Source organism: Aythya marila (assembly GCF_965140915.1).
Source record: "Aythya marila genome assembly, chromosome: 1".
NCBI lineage: Eukaryota > Metazoa > Chordata > Aves > Anseriformes > Anatidae > Aythya > Aythya marila.
This window is the reverse complement of record NC_139042.1, coordinates 140,872,485-140,891,285: the sequence shown is the minus strand read 5'-3', so window position 1 is coordinate 140,891,285 and position 18,801 is coordinate 140,872,485. Positions and strand designations below refer to the sequence as shown.

At 39.9% G+C, this 18,801-nt stretch overlaps 1 protein-coding gene across 2 annotated transcripts in view; it reads left to right on the top strand.

The window, feature by feature from the left end:
• PTPRO (protein tyrosine phosphatase receptor type O) overlaps positions 1-18,801 on the top strand; it is a 159,585-nt gene that overhangs the window by 106,084 nt on the left and 34,700 nt on the right. For both annotated transcript variants that reach the window (XM_082751525.1, XM_082751526.1), the window contains 6 exons: positions 832-1,031; positions 5,050-5,170; positions 7,620-7,813; positions 10,131-10,242; positions 15,483-15,634; positions 18,228-18,348. In XM_082751525.1, the coding sequence (XP_082607651.1) occupies positions 832-1,031; positions 5,050-5,170; positions 7,620-7,813; positions 10,131-10,242; positions 15,483-15,634; positions 18,228-18,348 (900 nt within the window). The remainder of the gene's footprint in view (positions 1-831; positions 1,032-5,049; positions 5,171-7,619; positions 7,814-10,130; positions 10,243-15,482; positions 15,635-18,227; positions 18,349-18,801) is intronic.

Sequence of the window (18,801 nt, the reverse complement as noted above, 5' to 3'; positions counted from 1 at the left end):
AAATTTTGCTCACAGCTTCAGCCTTATCTTATCCTTGTAGCTTTCAGTCAGTGAATCATCCTGTTGAATTACTGGCTCGTGTTACTCAACATTTTTGTTGGACCCAAATGGCAGTCTGGATTGTCAAATATTGTAGGCTGATCTTGCACAAAATTCTTGCTCTGGCATTTGTTTTATTTTCTCAATAAACTTAAAGTACTATTAGAATTGTGTGGAGGAAAAGAAGAATGTCAAGGAGAGAGCTGTCAAAAGTGCCACTTAAAACTGAAAAGAAAAGCTCAAAATTGTCATGAAATTTGACCAAGTCTAGCTAAAGTTATTTTCCAAATTGCCATTTTATATATATATATATATATTTAAACAAGTGCTTCAAATAGCCTGATGGAGAATGAGGTTTTTCATTATGGTAACCTCTGTGAACTCAATTTTCACACTTCAGGGACATGGTGCACTTGGGTATTTTAGTGCGTGTAGAAGGGGGGAAAAAAAAAAGTGTGCTTATCCTTATTTGTCATGGATCTTGGATATCACTGGTTTTAAAATATTTAATTGGAGCACAACTGATATTGCTGGGTGGTTTCTAGTAAGCAACAGAGAATACTGTAATCAAATTTTCAAAATGCTTATGTTTCTCTTGTCATCTCCTGCTCTGCTACAAGCGAAATGGCAGTGACTGCAGGCTGTTTCCCATCTTTGTTTTGTGGAGATGGACAGCCACCAGTCCAGCCTCATCCCTAGTAGTAAGTAATCTTGTGAAAGAAAGATATTTTAACATGAGTGCCTTAAATGTGTAGAGTGGCTTGCTCACACATGGTTTTTGGCATGTCCCAGGCCCCACAGGTGAATGGATAGAAGAGCTCACAGAAAAGCCCCAGCACGTGACAGTGACGGTGCTCAGCTCCACTACTGCCCTGACATCCTGGACAGCCTCACAAGAGAGTGGTGGCAACAGCACAATTGTGTCTGTGGTCTCCCTGACATGTCAGAAGCAAAAGGAAAGTCAAAGGCTTGAAAAACATTACTGCACAGAGGTAAGAGGCAGAGGGTGGAGCCTGTTCAAGTACAGGAAAAAATTGCTTATCATCCTGCTGTTTGTTATCACAATGCCAAGGGCCCCATCAAGCTAAGGGCTGCAGAGCACAGTGGGAGATGCTCAGTCTTGCAGTGTGAAGAGAGTTACAGAGTGGAGGGCAGAGCACAGCATACAAGAATGACAGCATGTACTAAAGCATGTTAGTGTTAAAACTGTATTTCTGCTGCACTGGCTGTGTCCAATTCTTTGTTCAAGCTTTTGAGTTATATTATACCCTTAGAAACATGGTGGTGGCAGTGAGAAATGGTGCAATATCATAGTAACACTTAGGCATATGCTACAATCCATGTTTGCTAAGAAAAGTTATCACATTCATGATTATCATTTGACTTGCATAAATTATTTCTTAGATTTCCTACATATGAATACAGAACCTGAGCCTAAACTTTCTGGAAGTTAGGGTTCATCAGAAGTCATCTTTTCACTCACAAAAGAGATTTAAAACCTGGGGAGTAAATAATAATCCAGACCACTTGTGATTTAGATGGGCAATTCCCATATGGGACATGTTTATGATGATCAGGAGTCCTGAAACCCAAAATAAGGCAGTTTTATATTACCTGGAACCCATGGTGAGTGCAACCCCAGGTCAGATCCTATCATTCTGATAGATCAGTGCCACATGGCTTCAATTAGAAAGAGGTTTCAGTCCACATCTCTTTCCTTCCCATGATGCTGACAAGTTGCTTTTCTGAGCAGTGCGACAACTTCTGTCTAACTCCCTAAGCATGTGTGACTGATGAGCCCGAAAATGGCTGCAGCGTTGCCATGTACTGCAAGCTCAGCACACCCATGGGAATGGAAGAGCAGAGCCAGTGCTCCCTGTGAATATCCACCTTTGTGATTAGCCTGATAAATTACTTAGTACAGTTTACCGGATGTTCTCTGGATACTCAGTACCCTGAGCTGGTGGAAGGGGATGGGGAACAGGATGTGGCCCTCATTATCCATGAAGAACTGGTTGGTGACCTGCTACGGCACTTAGATGTGCACAAGTCGATGGGGCCGGATGGGATCCACCCAAGGGTACTGAGGGAACTGGCAGAGGAGCTGGCCAAGCCACTATCCATCATTTATCAACAGTCCTGGCTATCAGGGGAGGTCCCAATCGACTGGCGGCTAGCAAACGTGACGCCCATCTACAAGAAGGGCCGGAGGGCAGACCCGGGAAACTATAGGCCTGTCAGTTTGACCTCAGTACCAGGGAAGCTCATGGAGCAGATCCTCCTGAGAGTCATCACGCAACACTTGCAGGGGAAGCAGGCGATCAGGCCCAGTCAGCATGGCTTTATGAAAGGCAGGTCATGCCTGACGAACCTGATCTCCTTCTATGACAAAGTGACGCGCTGGGTGGATGAGGGAAAGGCTGTGGATGTGGTCTACCTTGACTTCAGCAAGGCTTTTGACACCGTCTCCCACAGCATTCTCCTCAAGAAACTGGCTGCTCTTGGCTTGGACTGGCGCACGCTTCGTTGGGTTAGAAACTGGCTGGATAGCCGGGCCCAAAGAGTCGTGGTGAATGGAGCCAAGTCCAGTTGGAGGCCAGTCACTAGTGGCGTCCCCCAGGGCTCGGTGCTGGGGCCGGTCCTCTTTAATATCTTCATCGATGATCTGGACGAGGGCATCGAGTGCACCCTCAGTAAGTTCGCAGATGACACCAAGTTAGGTGCGTGTGTCGATCTGCTTGAGGGTAGGAAAGCTCTGCAGGAGGATCTGGATAGGCTGCACCGATGGGCTGAGGTCAACTGCATGAAGTTCAACAAGGCCAAGTGCCGGGTCCTGCACCTGGGGCGCAATAACCCCAAGCGGAGCTACAGGCTGGGAGAGGAATGGTTGGAAAGCTGCCAGGCAGAGAAGGACCTGGGAGTGATGGTGGATAGTCGGCTGAATATGAGCTAGCAGTGTGCTCAGGTGGCCAAGGAGGCCAACGGCATCCTGGCTTGTATCAGGAACAGCGTGACCAGCAGGGCTAGGGAGGTGATCGTCCCCCTGTACTCAGCTCTGGTGAGGCCGCACCTTGAGTACTGTGTTCAGTTTTGGGCCCCTCGCTACAAGAAGGACATCGAGGTGCTTGAGCGGGTGCAGAGAAGGGCGACGAAGCTGGTGAAGGGCCTGGAGAACAAGTCCTACGAGGAGCGGCTGAGGGAGCTGGGCTTGTTCAGCCTGGAGAAGAGGAGGCTCAGGGGTGACCTTATCGCTCTTTTTAGGTACCTCAAGGGAGGCTGTAGCGAGGTGGGGGTTGGCCTGTTCTCCCACGTGCCTGGTGACAGGACGAGGGGGAATGGGTTTAAGTTGAGCCAGGGGAGTTTTAGGTTAGATGTTAGGAAGAACTTCTTTACTGAAAGGGTTGTGAGGCACTGGAACAGGCTGCCCAGGGAAGTGGTGGAGTCACCATCCCTGGAAGTCTTCAAAAGACGCTTAGATGTATAGCTTAGGGATATGGTTTAGTGGAGGGCTGTTAGTGTTAGGTTGGAGGTTGGACTCGATGACCTTGAGGTCTCTTCCAACCTAGAAAAATTCTGTGAAAGTTCTGCATCCTTTAAAAATCTATTTTTATATGGATCTTTGTCAAAATATGTTGTTTTATTTTAAGAATAGCCATGCACTTGCACATTGGGAAGTGTCTTTTGAAGACAATTTGAGAATTGTTTCTCAGAACCAGTTTGTAATCTCCTTGAGTTATATTCCTTCCATTTATTAAAAATGCATTCATCTAATCAGGAAGCAAAACAATACAATAGATGATTATAAGTCATGGATAGCAAGTATGTACATATATGATTAAAGTAAATACTACAGAATTCATCTACAAACTCAAATGCAAACACCTAGAGCCAATCTGTGGATAAACAAGATATCTGTAAAAGTAAATGTGTTCACTGAAAGTAGGTGAAAGGTCTATGTACAGTTATTTGTTTCTTTTTATCACTACAGATATTCATACTTCCTCTAATCAAATTTTATCAATTTTATCAGATTATTATGCTTGGGATTATTAACAGCTGTTGGTTTGAATTCTCCTTGACAAGCTGAAAAGGGGCAAAATTCAGTGCAGAGTTCTATTTGTTTCTACAATTATGCATAAATTAAGTGATTAGCTCTTGAAAGCAGCTGTTAAAAACAAATTCCAGTCCTCACTAAACCTGTGTTTACACTGATGTATTTATGTGCATCACTGTAAATCAAATGTGACTGTGATTGTGGAAATGTTGCAGAGAAAATATTAGTAGGAAGTATCAGCCTGCAGTTCTAGAAGAAGTGCATGACGTCTCTTCCTCAAAGCTCCTATCTGTCTCTTCAGAAGAGTTGTCATACTGTATCAGACCAGGGATCACCTGGTTAGGTACTCTTACTCTAGGTCTGGCCAATACCTGGGGTGCCACAGCAGCAGTTTGAATGCCAGTGTTTCAAACAGAAAAGAAAAATCAGAAGGTCTCTTCATCAGTTTTTGTAGTGCTGTGCAAAAGAGGCAAAAGAGAGTAATTTCTCTCTGATTTCAGCATTCAGTCATTTAACACTTGCATTCAGAAGACAGATTTCCCATAATACTGACTGTTCACATAGCTGCAGATGAATCAGATGTCTGATGAAAAACCTCAGGCTTTTACTGAAAATACACTGTCTAAATACTCTAGCCTGGGTAGTATCACCTGTATATGGATAATACAGCCTGAATATTTCAATAAGACTTGGCACTAGGAGAGAGTGGCTCAAGTGGCTCTGCAGTGTCACAGCTGACCTTATACAGCAATGTAAGTGTGATTCTCTGAGCCAGATTGTTTGTAAATCCAGTCCTGACCACTGTCAGAGTTTTGCCATTTTGGGCTTAACTGAATAGGGTTTTAGCCGCTGGCACATCATGCCTTCAGTTAACTGAAGCAGTTCAACTACAGCCTCAATATTCTTTTAACTGACCGAGTAAATACTTCACATCTGATATGTTCCCACACTATTAGGTGAATTCAAGTAACAGCCTCATTGAGAATCTTGTTCCTGGTGCCCAGTACCAAGTTGTGGTTTACTTACGGAAAGGACCATTGGTTGGACCACCTTCTGATCCTGTTACATTTTCTATTGGTAAGTCCTGTATTTACTGTTTGATTTTTTTTCTTCCTTTTCCTTTTCCTTTTCCTTTTCCTTTTCCTTTTCCTTTTCCTTTTCCTTTTCCTTTTCCTTTTCCTTTTCCTTTTCCTTTTCCTTTTCCTTTTCCTTTTCCTTTTCCTTTTCCTTTTCCTTTTCCTTTTCCTTTTCCAGACAAAATTGTCACATTGGTTATTTCAAATGTACTGAACTCTTATTGAGAATATTTGTTTTTCTTGTGTTGTCTAGCTCATTAACAAGGTGGGGAAAAGCTCCTTTGGTGAGAGACGGGTATTTCATATTTCGACAATAGATTATTACAAAACCTAACTAGAGAACAATTATGGATTCACATACACAGGGCCCTATGTAAGGAACTCTCTTCACTTTTGGCCACATATATGCTCGTGCTCTGTCATTTAGGCTGGGAATCATCTCACTTAGGTGTGGCCAGCTTAAGCTGCAGGTAGTCTGTGACCAGTTGAGAAGTGTCCGCTTCTTGAGGGGAATCACTCCTACTGTCTCATGAAATGTATGAGATTGCTGTTAAGACATTTGTAGCAAATGTACTTTATGGAGAATGTAATGGGATCCAGTCTGAAGGCCATGGTGCTAAAAGTCAAGAGAACTGGATTATCTTCTCCAGTACTATGACCATCACCAAACCTGATTTTTTTGAGTTAAGCCGTGGATCTCAGGGTTCTCTGCTTTGAGATTTGAAGATAAAAAGAACCCTCTAAGAATGAGAGTGACATTTTCAAGAATGTGGTTTCATGACCTACATGCAGAACTTCTCCCCCTGTGCTTGTAATTCAAGATTCCATCAAGATCCTAACTAAAGAGTGACTTAGAATAGGGTTTAGTATCTTTTAGCTGCAGTGTCATTTATTTTGTTAAGGTTATCACTTTAACAAAATGTAACGAGAAAGGGCAAAGAGAAAGAGACCCGGAGTATAGAATTACATTTACAGAGAAATATTTAACCTTAGTCTCCCAGCTTCTCCTTTTGACAAATGGTTTGCCTTGAGGGAGAGCAGGTGGCTGAAAATTAGAGATCTTCAGTATTTGTCACTCTGCTTCTCTGTGATGAGGGGAAGAAAGCAAAACAGGAAAAAAGAGAAACAAACAAACAAACAAACAAAAAAAACTAACCTGTTAAGAGGTGAATTCAGTAAATAAAAGTAGATATGTGGACTAGTAAACATGGTGAGAGAGTTTTCGTTGTAGGCAATCTGTTCAAGTATTTACATAAGCTAGGTCCAAATAAAATTTGAAAAGATAATATGATATAGTTCAGTAAATAAAACAAACAAACAAAAAAGGTAAGTTAGTAAATATATAACCTTATTATTAAAAACTGTACCATTGAACAATTTTTAGAAAAACTTTGGATTTTATTTCTCCCTGTATTTTCTTCAGAAATCTGTAAATTTCTGTTTTCATTTGGGAAAGTGAAATCATATATTCCCAAAATAAATAAGTTTCCTCATTTTCTCCACTTCTCTGTCTCATCACAATCATGAACAGTTCTTATTCAACTAGAAATGGCAATCATTTTCTAAATAAAGTGTGTCATAGGTTTCTAATTATAAAGAGGACATTTTCTGAAGTAAAACAACAGTTGTATGAGTTTTCATTTCATTACAGGATATTGAATTCGATATTAAAATAGAAACGCAAAGCAAACTGTTGTGTGAAATTATCAGTGATGGTTAATGATCAATGAAGTGGAAATACTGTAAAGTGCACTTTAAAAAGTATTCAGTTCTGTATGTATTTATCATAACCTTCACTTTCATTCAGTGGGTATTAGCACATTATAGAAAGGAAAAAAAAGGTCAAGTAAATGGCAACTGATTTTTGAAAGGAAATGCAATCACGTGACAACGTGGGCTGAAGTAATTTGGGTGTTCTTGACTTTGACCCTACATGCAGTAGTTGGGGTTCTGCAACCCCTGCAAAAGCTAGCAAAGTACTTAAGTAGCCTCACTGAAGTCATGAAAAATGATTGCTTTCTAGACAAGTAAGGGTTGCAGAACTTGACCCTTACGTGACATATTTCAAATCGTTTGACTTCTCTTTCCCAGTTTCATCATCTGTGAAGCAAGAATAGCAATTCATGACAGCACCTCTAGGTTCCCCAGGGAAGGAAATATAGACATAAAAACTGTTTTCTTCTTGTGGCCTTTATCTTCCAAAGTATTGTGGCTTTTGATGTTTTTGTTTTTGAGAATTCAACATGAAATATCTCCTAAACAGCCTGATTTTCAAAGTCAGTGGAAGCCTCTAGTCATTTTGGAAAAAGTAGACATAAGAAACAAGGAAGCTGTTAGGAATTCAAATCAGGAACAAATCAGAAACAGACAGAACTCGGTTAATGAAAGATTTTTTTAAAAGTGTAGTTAATAACAAAAAAACATTACTAACCACAATTTCTGGTTTATAGTGCCCACTGGAATAAAGGATCTGACACTTTACCCTTTGGGACCTACTGCTGTAGTTTTGAGCTGGAACAGACCTTTTCTTGGCGTGTTCAGGAAATATGTTGTAGAAATGTTTTACTTCAACCCATCAACGATGACCTCTGAGTGGACAACCTACTATGAAATTGCAGCAACCATCTCCCTTACTGCCTCCGTGGTAAAGTGACCATTACTGACTATTGCTTTCCCGTATATATGTGATGCTGGCACACCAGGGCTTTTCCTTGTCCAGCCTTTCCCCCATGAATACATATGCATACCTTTAAAACTGGAACGTTTTTTTTCCAGGCAAAGTAGAGAAAATGTCCAAGATGCTAGAGGCATTTACTTTTACTAGAAGGGGAATGCAGCTGAATGATGCTAAAAGTTAAGCAGAATAAGGAGGTAGAAGATGAGCTTCTCTTCTGTTGACAAATGGGCATGTTCAGCAATTCCAGAGGCAGCTTCAGTTTGTGGGTCAGTTTGTCACTCAAGGCTTTAACCAATTCCAGCATCTCCTCAGAGGGAGTAGTCCAAAGCCTTACCTGTATAATGAATATTGATAATATGGATTTGGAGCTTGCAAGCTGGACTTGCAGTGAGCCATCTGGAGTGCATAGCTGCAGAGATGCTCTTGTGAAAAAAGCCTTCATATTTTTGAAGATGCAAAGACATACACCAGCTTTTCACCTAGGCACAGATCATTTCCTAGAACAAAATCTTTGCAAGATTTGCAAGATTGAGTATTCAACAGAAATTCCATAAAAAATATTCATCTTACTTTCCATATTTTTCTAGAGAAGGTGAATGGGTTTTATTCAGACTTTGCCATTGCACAGGATAGTGAGCAGTTTTAGCTGAAATTAGTTGTTATGAGTATGCAAAAAGGATAGCAATAACTTTTGCTGCTTGTAAGAGCCATAGTGATTTACCGTAATTCATTTGCATAATACTATTTGTGTAGTAATTTCAGCTACAGCAGCTTAACAGTAATTGGGTACGTGAGTATAAATCTAGCACATAAATCTCCAAGGAAATTAAAAACAAAAATAACTTACCAAAGGAGTAATTAATATCTTGTAATCATGACGCAGCACAATTAGATTGATACCTGAGTGATCCAAGTCATCTTCGAAATAATACCATCTTCCAGAGTAAATGTGGTTCATTAGAAAATGACACGATGTTGCCCATTACCATTGCAAATCCTGTTCATGGAAGCTAAGGGAAGTTGGCTGCCTTTTCAACTCCTTTGAATTTTTTAAAAGAGTTACCCTGAATTAGAGAAGGAGGATCTTTCCCTTGTGTTATGGCATTTAACATATAAGTAGGTATCGCTGAACTTTTACTTGGGTTCACTAGCAGTGCTTGAGAATCCCACCAATACCACATTTTTCCATACAGTCAGTAAGTCACTTGATATCTCTGATAGTGGAATCTGAAGCAACAGTGCCAAGCCCAGCAAGGAGACAGGGGGATCAAAAATCAAGCTGACAGCTTAGATAAAAAACAATTTCCTGAAGGGGTTATCACTTGGTCAGAAGTGTTGGAACTGAAACAGCCTTTCAGTCCATTTATTTGCTTCATTCATTTTTTACTCTGAAGATTATTTTAATGTTATCAAAACAATGTTGGTATTGTCCATATTACATCAGGAGCATTTCAAAAGAATACCAAGCAGCTTCAAGGTCCTGGTGTTAATTGGATATAATTGTTTCTAAAAATCATAATGAGAATAAGCATCAAACCCTGTATGTGGATTGCCTTATAACATCTGAAAAATACCACTGCAAACAGCAGAGATTTGTGAAAAAAGCAGTTCCTAAGTTGATGAATTTTTTTTTGTTCTTATTTCCTATTTGCTTTTATTCTGAATTACAAAATATCATTAGGATTTTCATTTAAATATTTTTTTTCCTATGCTGGCATTGGAAGTATTTGAATTTTAACTTAAATAACACAAATGATATTGCAATATAAAATACACTGTATTTTATACTTCATTTATATCTCATTTTTATTTATATATATAATTTATGTCTCATTTATAACTCATTTATATTTCATATTTCATTTATAATAAATGATAATACAATATTAAATACATCTCAAAAAATTGAAAAGAAAAAAAAAAGTCCTATGAAGTGATGACATCTGAGTCAAAAAACATTGTTTCTGGTTTGCCTTGAAAGTGCATTTAATTAAAAAAGCAGAACCCATGTTTCAGTGGGAGTTTCCCTTCGTGAGTAGACCTGTGACCACGTGCCCATGGATAAGCAGCAGTGCTATAACAACCATGTTCAGTCTCACTGCACAGATTTTTGAATAAATCCAAATGCCACAATACAGAGGTTACCACTGGAGCAAGAAAAAGCCTTAGTAAAATGGTGCCATGCGTGGGCACTAGGTTTATAAACATTGTCTCATTTTATAAGTCATGTCTCGTGCTGGTGAATTTTCTGCTGAGCTGCTCTTTGTCTTTTCTCGCTCTGCAGAGAATAGCTAACCTGTTGCCTGCTTGGTATTATAACTTCCGGGTCACCATGGTGACCTGGGGGGACCCAGAGCTGAGCTGCTGTGACAGCTCCACCATCAGCTTCATTACAGGTAAGCATCCCTCTGAAAACACTGTGAAAATAATGCCTGGAGCAAGACTGCTGAGAAGATCTAACCTGGATGCTATGTTTCACCAGCAGATACTTGCAAGTTAGGGTATTTAATAGCTAAGGGGAGGTTGTTCTTGTGTGTGTTTTAAGGAAAGCTCTGATGACTGCTTCAGTATATATAATTTTCCTGTGCAAAGCACAGTGTTTAATTGCTCTGTTCCGGTCTTCTATCAGCTGAAGGCATGGCTACAGAGAGAGCCAGTGATCCTGATTGTCTTCTATGACACTGTATGTTTTACCCACTGAGAAGTTTATAGATAAATAACGTGAATTCGGAGGTTTGCTACTATTGTGAAAAAGGTCCTTATATTTACACTGTTTCCAAGTGTTTTTCTCTCCTTTTCCCCTCCCAGTAATCCACAGATCAGACCATGACTGTGGCACCTTAGCTAACAAGGAATAGAGTTCTGTGCCCTTAACGCAGATCGAGGCAGGTAGTATGTTTGGCAGCATGTTTTTCTTGTGCTCCAATCTTGTCCTTCCTGCTGGGTGCATTTTGTTTGTACACCATGAGGAGAGAAGGGTGCTTCTGTGACCAAGGCATCACACCTGTGCTTGGTATGTTGGCATTGTGAAGCTGTGGTGCTGGCCATCTTTGTTGTCCACAATATAGATTCTCAGCTGCAGCAAACTGATACAACCCTACTGATAGCCCTCTCCCGGCTGGGATCAGTTTTGCATTTAGCACGCTCCCTGTCTTCTGTCAGACAGTTTGGGCTCAGGTCTTCTTCATATGTAAAATGAATGCTGTTTCCTCTCTGGCTAATCCAAGACCTCCTGTGAGCTCATTGCCAAGTGTTTCTAGCATCCAGGCTGCTTAAGTCAAGGCTCCCTATTGAACCGTTTTGCGTTTACCACCATGTAGCTCACCTTGCAGAAGTACAGCTGATTGAAAGCAGTAAATAATTCAGATGTGCTATGAGAGGAAATAAATATGACTCATTTTTCTTTTCCAACTCTGGAAACCACATTATGAGGGAAATCAGGCTATGATTTCCAGCCACTCCCTCCTAAACAGATACTAGCCTAGACACAGATTTTCTGTTTGGTGAAAGTCTCAGAGGATGTAACTGAGGAAGGGAATGAATACAACCCCTTTGTATTGATGATTAATATAGTTCCTGTGCCTGACAGAACCATGAATGAAAAATGATCACTGTGTTGGTTGACTCCTAGCTCCCATGAAGTCAGCTGAAACCTCCCATCCTGAGATATCTGATCCCAAGCTATACTGGGGCAAATCCTGGTGCTTGCTCTGTCTATCAGAAACTCACAGCACCCACTAGGGCCCTGTGACAAGTCTTCAGTGACATGCAGTGTCCTTTGGCATCAGTCATCTTTTCTGTTTCACTCTAAGGAAGTAATTTTCCAGATGGCTGGCTGCTGTATGCAGGGAGAAAAGTCTTTTCCAACTGATTTGGGTACCAGGTTCAGCATTTTACAGTGGAAATGTTCCAGTGGGGCCCTCACACTTTGTCGTATCTTTAGAAACCTACAGCAAAACTTAGGAAGATGAAGGTTATTCTAAAATATAAGGATTCATCAGGATCATTTTGTATCTCTGTATGGGGAAAGGACTTCAACTGCTATCAGATGAAAAATGTATCAGTTTCTTACCTTGCAGACATAGACAAAATCAGAAATGGATGAAGATACTAGATAATATAATCAATTTGTGATTAGCAAAACCCCATTTTAAGAAAAATCATCTGGTCTTACAGTGAAAACATCCAGAGGGGGAGAGGCCACCAATCCCCTGGAAAGTTGTATTTAATTTCTCTTATTATCAAAGGTTCATCTTTTGCTGCTTATCTGAATTTTCCTATTTTTAATATCTAGTCTATGATTCTTTTTACACTTTTCACTTATTGACTGAAGAGCCACAAATCTTTTTTTTTTTTTTTTTTTAACCTTTGCACTGAATTTAGCTTCACTCTTTTCTGTTGATAAATTGCATCCATTGAGCTCTTCAGGTGCTCTCTCAGTAAGATATTTTGTCATGCTGCTTTTTTTCCCCCAACTATGCCTTGCTAATTTTTACTGTCTTTACCAAAGTACATGAAAACCTGCACCTAAAATTGTAGTACCAGCCTGCTGAATACTCCCAGAAAGGCAAAATCAGCTCTCTATTCAATGCTCTCCTGTTTGTGCATCTCAGTGATTGCATTTTCTATGGCTTCACACTGGAGGTCTATGCGATTTGCTTCTATTTTGTCCCTTCTAAATCCTTCCTAGGGTAGCTACTTTCCAGAACATACCATTCAAGAAGTGCTGCCTGCGTTCCTTTTTCCTAAATATTTGACTTTGCATCTGGCAGTCTCAAATATGTTTTGTTTGAACAGGCCCAGTGTAGGGGACAACAATTCAAACCACACCTGTCCAGATTGTCTACTCTGCCAGTTGCTGTGCTACTTGCGTGGTTTATCAGCTGTGCTTTTACTTATAGAGTATTGATGAAAATGTTGAATACCAGTGAGCCAAATGTTAAGGGAAGAATCCTGATAAATAAATCCAGAATGACCAAATTAGAAGGGCTTATCTATATGCAATCACCATTGAATGTGAGCATTAAATACCCTCCTGCCCTCTGATTACCTTATTAGTTGAATACTCTTCATTTTTGTCCTGGGACTACTCTTTCATGTCTGCAAATTTGAAATGTTTAGTGCCCCAGTAGATGCACTTTTACACTGTTTCAAGTTGTGAGGAGACTGCAAAGTTCTTTATCTCCCTCAGCCTGTTTCTTTCCAGAGTGGGAGCAAGCAGATGTTTTTATGCAGCACTTGGTCCCTTTCTGCATTGTTCCGAATAACGCTACCTCTCCTGCACAGCCTGAGAAGGTTGCCAAGAATTTAAAAAAGAAAAACAAAAAAAGGCCAAAACTAAACTTTAAAATACTAAATAGCAAGTTTTGCGATCTTCTTGACAGTATACCATCTGTCAGTTCTTCTGTGTATTGCTGGGAAGCTAACCTCTGTACCTGGAACATAAGCCTGATTTTTAAAACACAGCAGAAGGATCACCTGGGAGTTTGGGACCACACCTTGCAGCAAGCTCAGGGCAGACAAACCATTTCCCTAGTGCAGAATCCCACTGCTCACATGGAGCCTATAGCTAGGCAGGGGCCCTACTCTGGAATAAAGAGTATTAGAAGAGACTGGGTGATGTATAGCCCTCTCCCACACCAACTGTTTTGATGTCTCCAGAAGAGTGGGGAGGGAGGGAGGCCTGGGGGCCCCAGACTGCTCGTAAGTAAACACTTGCCAGAAACAGCATTTGCTCTCTCAGGCTCCTGCAGGAACAGTTGCTTGATGTTGTATTGACACAAGGAGAAATTGTGGCACTGCTGGTGTTGCTGTGGTGACTAATGAGTTTTTAATGCCACCTGCTGTAAACAGCTGGATTTAAAGCAATCATAAGTAAGGGCACTTTAGACCACCAACATTTTCGTTTACTATGAGAATGCTTTTAGCTTTTGAGATTCAAAAAAAAAATGGAAAGAAAGGCAGGCAGACTGTCAGTGTTGGTGAGTATGCCCACATCTGTCCTTACTGTGAAGTTGTCTTTTGGTCCAGTGGATGCTTTCAGCTGTCTCTTCCACCAGACAGGCAATGAGCTGTAATTTCCTACAGTCTTTCTGTGCCACTCAGCTCCCAGTGGACAATGGTGCCAAGGGAGTTGGACACATCAGTCCTGGCGCGTAGTCTCATTTCACGTACCCTGCAGGTTCTGTTTCTAAATATTTAAGACTTAGATCTATGTGAGCTTTAGGAGGGCAAGCATGTCATCAATATCTAGGTATGTTAGGAAATTAATAATAGTATATAAGATTCATGCTGGTAGTGACCTTAGATTGTAAAGAATATGCAATCCATGATAGGGATGGTCTGGAAACCATAGAAATTAAAAGAAACATTGCTTTAAAGATTTTACAATAAATAAGTCTGCTTCCTCTCAACACCATAAAAGGGCGTCTTCAAGATGAATTTGAGAGGAGAGTCTTACTAAGCGTTTCTAAATGGCTCTAAATTGTTCATGTATTGCATTTTCTGCCTTTCTCAGTAACTACTTAAGTAAATCTCTGTTCTCTGGCAACTGTCTCAGTGTACAAGTCAGAAGTCTTCTTGAAAGCAGCAGTGACACCTTGTGGCCCCGTCGGGCAGTCCCCTGCTCCCAGCCCATCTTGCCTTCCTGTGGCTGCTGGCACCCAGGGCTCTGCCAGGGAGCAGGGCAACGGCTGTCTCTGCCATTAATAGATAGAAGCATCTAATTAATAGAGAGAAGCATCTCCAGGGGGAAATTCTTTTCCTTGCATTATACACTTACTTTATCAGGAAATCTTTGGAGGTTGTATGGTTATCTTTCTCCTTTGGCTTCACAGGGAACCAAAATTTTTCTGGCCTGATTGCAGTTTTAGGGAGTGATCCACCATAAGCCAAACCATAGAACAGGCTCATAGGGTTGTGGTGGGGCATACAGAGGAAGAGGAGGCACAACAGCTACTTTGCCTAATACCTAATGACATAGTCAAAAAGTTGCCAAATGCCTGTAGACTAGACACTTAATGCTTAGGTGTCTGTCAGCTGACTGCTGCCTTCTCTGATGGTAGGACTTTCACACTGGGAGCAAAGGGAACCAAAACTTTTCATTCAAAAAGATGTTCTTTGGCAAAGTACAGGTTTGGGACATTTCCTCCTAGGAAGATGCAAACTCAGTGAAGAGGTATTCATTTTTTTTCCCCATGAGAAAACTATCCAAATTCAGTGTGACAGTTCTTATTTATTTCTCATTGAATATCACTGCTTTTCAGTGCTGTAACTCAGTGAAGTAATATCTGAGGCTTTTAATTTGACTTTGAATTCCATTTATAGATGTTAAATCAAAAAGTGGTTTATATCAGTCACTAGCTTCATGTTTTGTTTTGTTTTGTTTTTCTTAACAGAAAGATTGCAAACAAAAATATACTCTTGTTCCAAACATTCCTAAAGGAAAATGCTCTTTTACTGTTCTTTCAGTTACTACTCAGGTGTCTGTATAAAATGCAGATGACTTTACTAATATGTTTTTGCTGTTTTTGTGATGCTCTCTTCCCAACAGTATCCTTTGGCAGAAGTTTATTATTGGACTTGGTAATCAGTTGTGCCAGAGCCTGACGGTAATGTATTTGTCCTCTTCCTTCAGCACCAGTGGCACCTGAGATTACTTCGATAGAATATTACAACCACCTTTTGTATGTCACTTGGACCTATGGAGAAGACGGTACTGACCTCTCTCATTCCAGGATGCTGCATTGGATGGTCATTGCAGAAGGGAAGAAAAAAATCAAGAAGAGCGTAAGTGTGACTGGGAAAACTGTAATTCTCTTACTGTTTTGTTTTGTTTTTCCTCAGTTGATAATTTCATATTGCACAGTTTGAGCAAGATTCATAGAATCCTGGTCAGTTGAAGTTATTTCAGAGCGTGAACATACACTTCTAAAGACTCAAGTTCTCAAAATAGCCAGTGGGCAGAATGCTTCTATTGTGATCCTACACAAATTTTGATGGTTTAGGTGAGAATTTAGAAATAGCTTATTAAACTTCTGAACTGCAGACAATAGAATGTAAAGAGTGTATTTTTAGAAAACAGATAGAGTCCTTTCAATTTCTAGTTAATAATAACCTAGACTACACTACTGGCTGAGGGTTTTTTTAGTTCATTCAAACCGGTTGCTATAACTTCCCTTTTTCTATTTGAATACAAGTTCCACTAACTGATGAGATGAGAATTTCACCCAGAATTTATGCACTTGTTAGAAAACTTGCCAGATGTTATGAAGTTCTTCTGAACTCTTTCAGCCAATTTAAAAATCACTTAGGAAAATAAATCTGGGTTTTCCAATTATGGATTGAAGTCATGCTTTAGCAGGGTGCTGAGGTGCATGTTTGAACTGAAGGAAAAGAGCAGTCCCTGGACATAGAGTGAGATATGTTTGAAATATTGGTGGAGCACTGCAGCGCAGGAGCATAGTGACAGCAGCACAGCTTCATGCAGTCTGTGACCATCTTCAACACCATTATTGAACTTTTAATCATAGACAGGTGGAAAAAGTGTTTGGTCTTTTTCATATGAAAGGTTTCCCTTCTACAGCTGAAAGACTCACCAGATGCTGAATTGGAAGTGGGTTTTCAGCATAAGTGCAAGTTCATCACAAATTTTTATTTGAGTTTAGATGGAACACTGTAGAATTCATTGGATTCCTAGTGGCTGCAAGAGTGCACCCATCTGGAGCTTGTTGCACCATGATTCTAATTACATGATTAGCGGAACTGTTCAAAAACATGACATTTCAGAACGGCAGGAACTTCCAATATTTGGATCTTGGTTTCAAATGAGGAAGAAAACGCCACATTTTATTCCCCCCCCCCCCCCAAATAAGTACTCTAACAATTGAATTCTAAACAATTTTGCTGTGATTTCCCTCCCCTCCCTTCCAAAAGTCACATTCTCAGTAAGATAATTATTCTTTAAAGAAAAAAAATCTGACTCCTGTGCCACAATTTCTGATAAAATATATTTGAATAGAAAATTCTTCAATTAAATAAATATAAAATAAACATTGAAAATGAAATTAAATGAAAATGAATATTGAACTTGAAATTCTTTGTTTAAACTAAGGTTTAAATATAGAGAGTGTCTACAATAAAATTTCAAAACTGTCTTGAGGAATATTTGTCTTTCTGTTATCTTCAGGAGAAAAGAACCCAGCAAGTACACTTTAGGAAATTCCTACAACAACATAACTCTTATGGTACCTTGCTAACTTTTATGGTACTGCTTATATTTGTAAATATGGGTGCATCATGCTTGCAGGCTTAAGGGTGTACCTGTTCTCCTAAGCTCTGTTAATCACTTTCAGAAATAGCTTCCTTTATTTATTTAGGCTACTTATTTATTACAGTTAAGGTTGCTATTATGATTGTTTTTTCTTCTAGAATTATTAAAATTAATAGATAAAAACCAGGTGATTATGATTTCTTCCTGTGGTTTGTATATTTCTGAAGACTCTGGAGAAGTTGGTTAGTTTTTATATAACTTACTAAAATAATGTGGATAGGTCTGTTAGTATTCATTTAGAACTGTCCATCCCTCCTGGATCTGAAAACTTCAGACTGAAAATTAAGTGACCAGCATGAGATTGTGAATGTACCCTTTGTAGTTAGACTACACATCCTCTGAAAACAGTCTGTTGCAGTGTCTGAGTTCTGCATCTTTCTCCATGGCCTTGGAGAAATTGGTAGCTTACTCACACCTACAATAAGAAGAAGGTATTCACATTATTCACATATTTGAACCTTAGCTCAGTCTTGGATCATATATGGTTTCAAATCTGTAGGTGACTCAAGTCAGTGCTCAGTATGGCCTATCTTATGCCATCTGTCATCAGGCCCTGGGTTCTATTGTCATGTCAGTGGGTCTCCAGATAGGTGTTAGACTTGCCCAGACAAATTTAATTTGCAGGTCCTTAGGATATATACAGGCTTGCCTATAAGTATCTTGTGTACTCTTAGGAGTTTAAATTCCTTTAACATTGCAACAGACTCAACTCAATGGTTTGGTATGATTCTGCAGAACTCGAAAAATCTAGATGCAAATGTATTCTCAGATATGTGAGAGAGATTTTATTTATTCATTTAATTTTCACTGGTCATGTAGAAAATACAGCCTAAGATTGTTTTCTGCATCATGGTATTCTTCTAAGCATTATGGCTTTCTACTCTTGGTGTCAGTGGGAACTGGCTCATGTAACAAATCTAAAGTATGCAGAAGAAATCTGATGATTTGCGCAGAACTTTCTTTATCTTACATTAAGTGACCAGATTAACTTTAGAAGAAGGATGTCTGGTTTGGGTTGTATTTAACAATTGGTGTCTATAATTATTGTAGGTAACACGCAGTGTGATGACTGCAGTGTTGAGCTTGCCTCCAGGGGATATTTACAACCTTTCAGTAACTGCTTGTACTGAAAGAGGCAGCAATACTTCCCTGCCCCAGCTTGTGAAATTGGGTAAGAAATGTATGCTTGTTTGCAAGTTGTAAATTGGTTCCTTCTCACATTAAACTCCAGAAGTAACTGTGTCAGCAAATTCAGCATCTTCCTCGTTTCAGAGTCAAGTACCCGTGACTGCATTTCTTTTGGAAAACTGCAATTTTTGCCTCACCTTGCTGTGAAGATTGTCTCATTCCCGTGTGTGACCCTACTTCCTAAAATAGTATTACTGACAAAGAGCAAAAGTAGCAGAATCTAACTGTAAGTGGAAGTAGGAGTCAGTGCCTTTCTGGGAGAACAAATCTGCTCTTTCTTTATTTTCCTAATGTTTGAGCACATGCAGATTTTGGGAACAGAGACTTGAGATTCACAGCTGAACTTTTCAATACAAATAAGAACATTTCTTGGTTTTGGTAAGCCTATTTCTCAGTTTGTTTTCTGCCTCCTGATCAGGGTTCCCTTTTCCTTTCC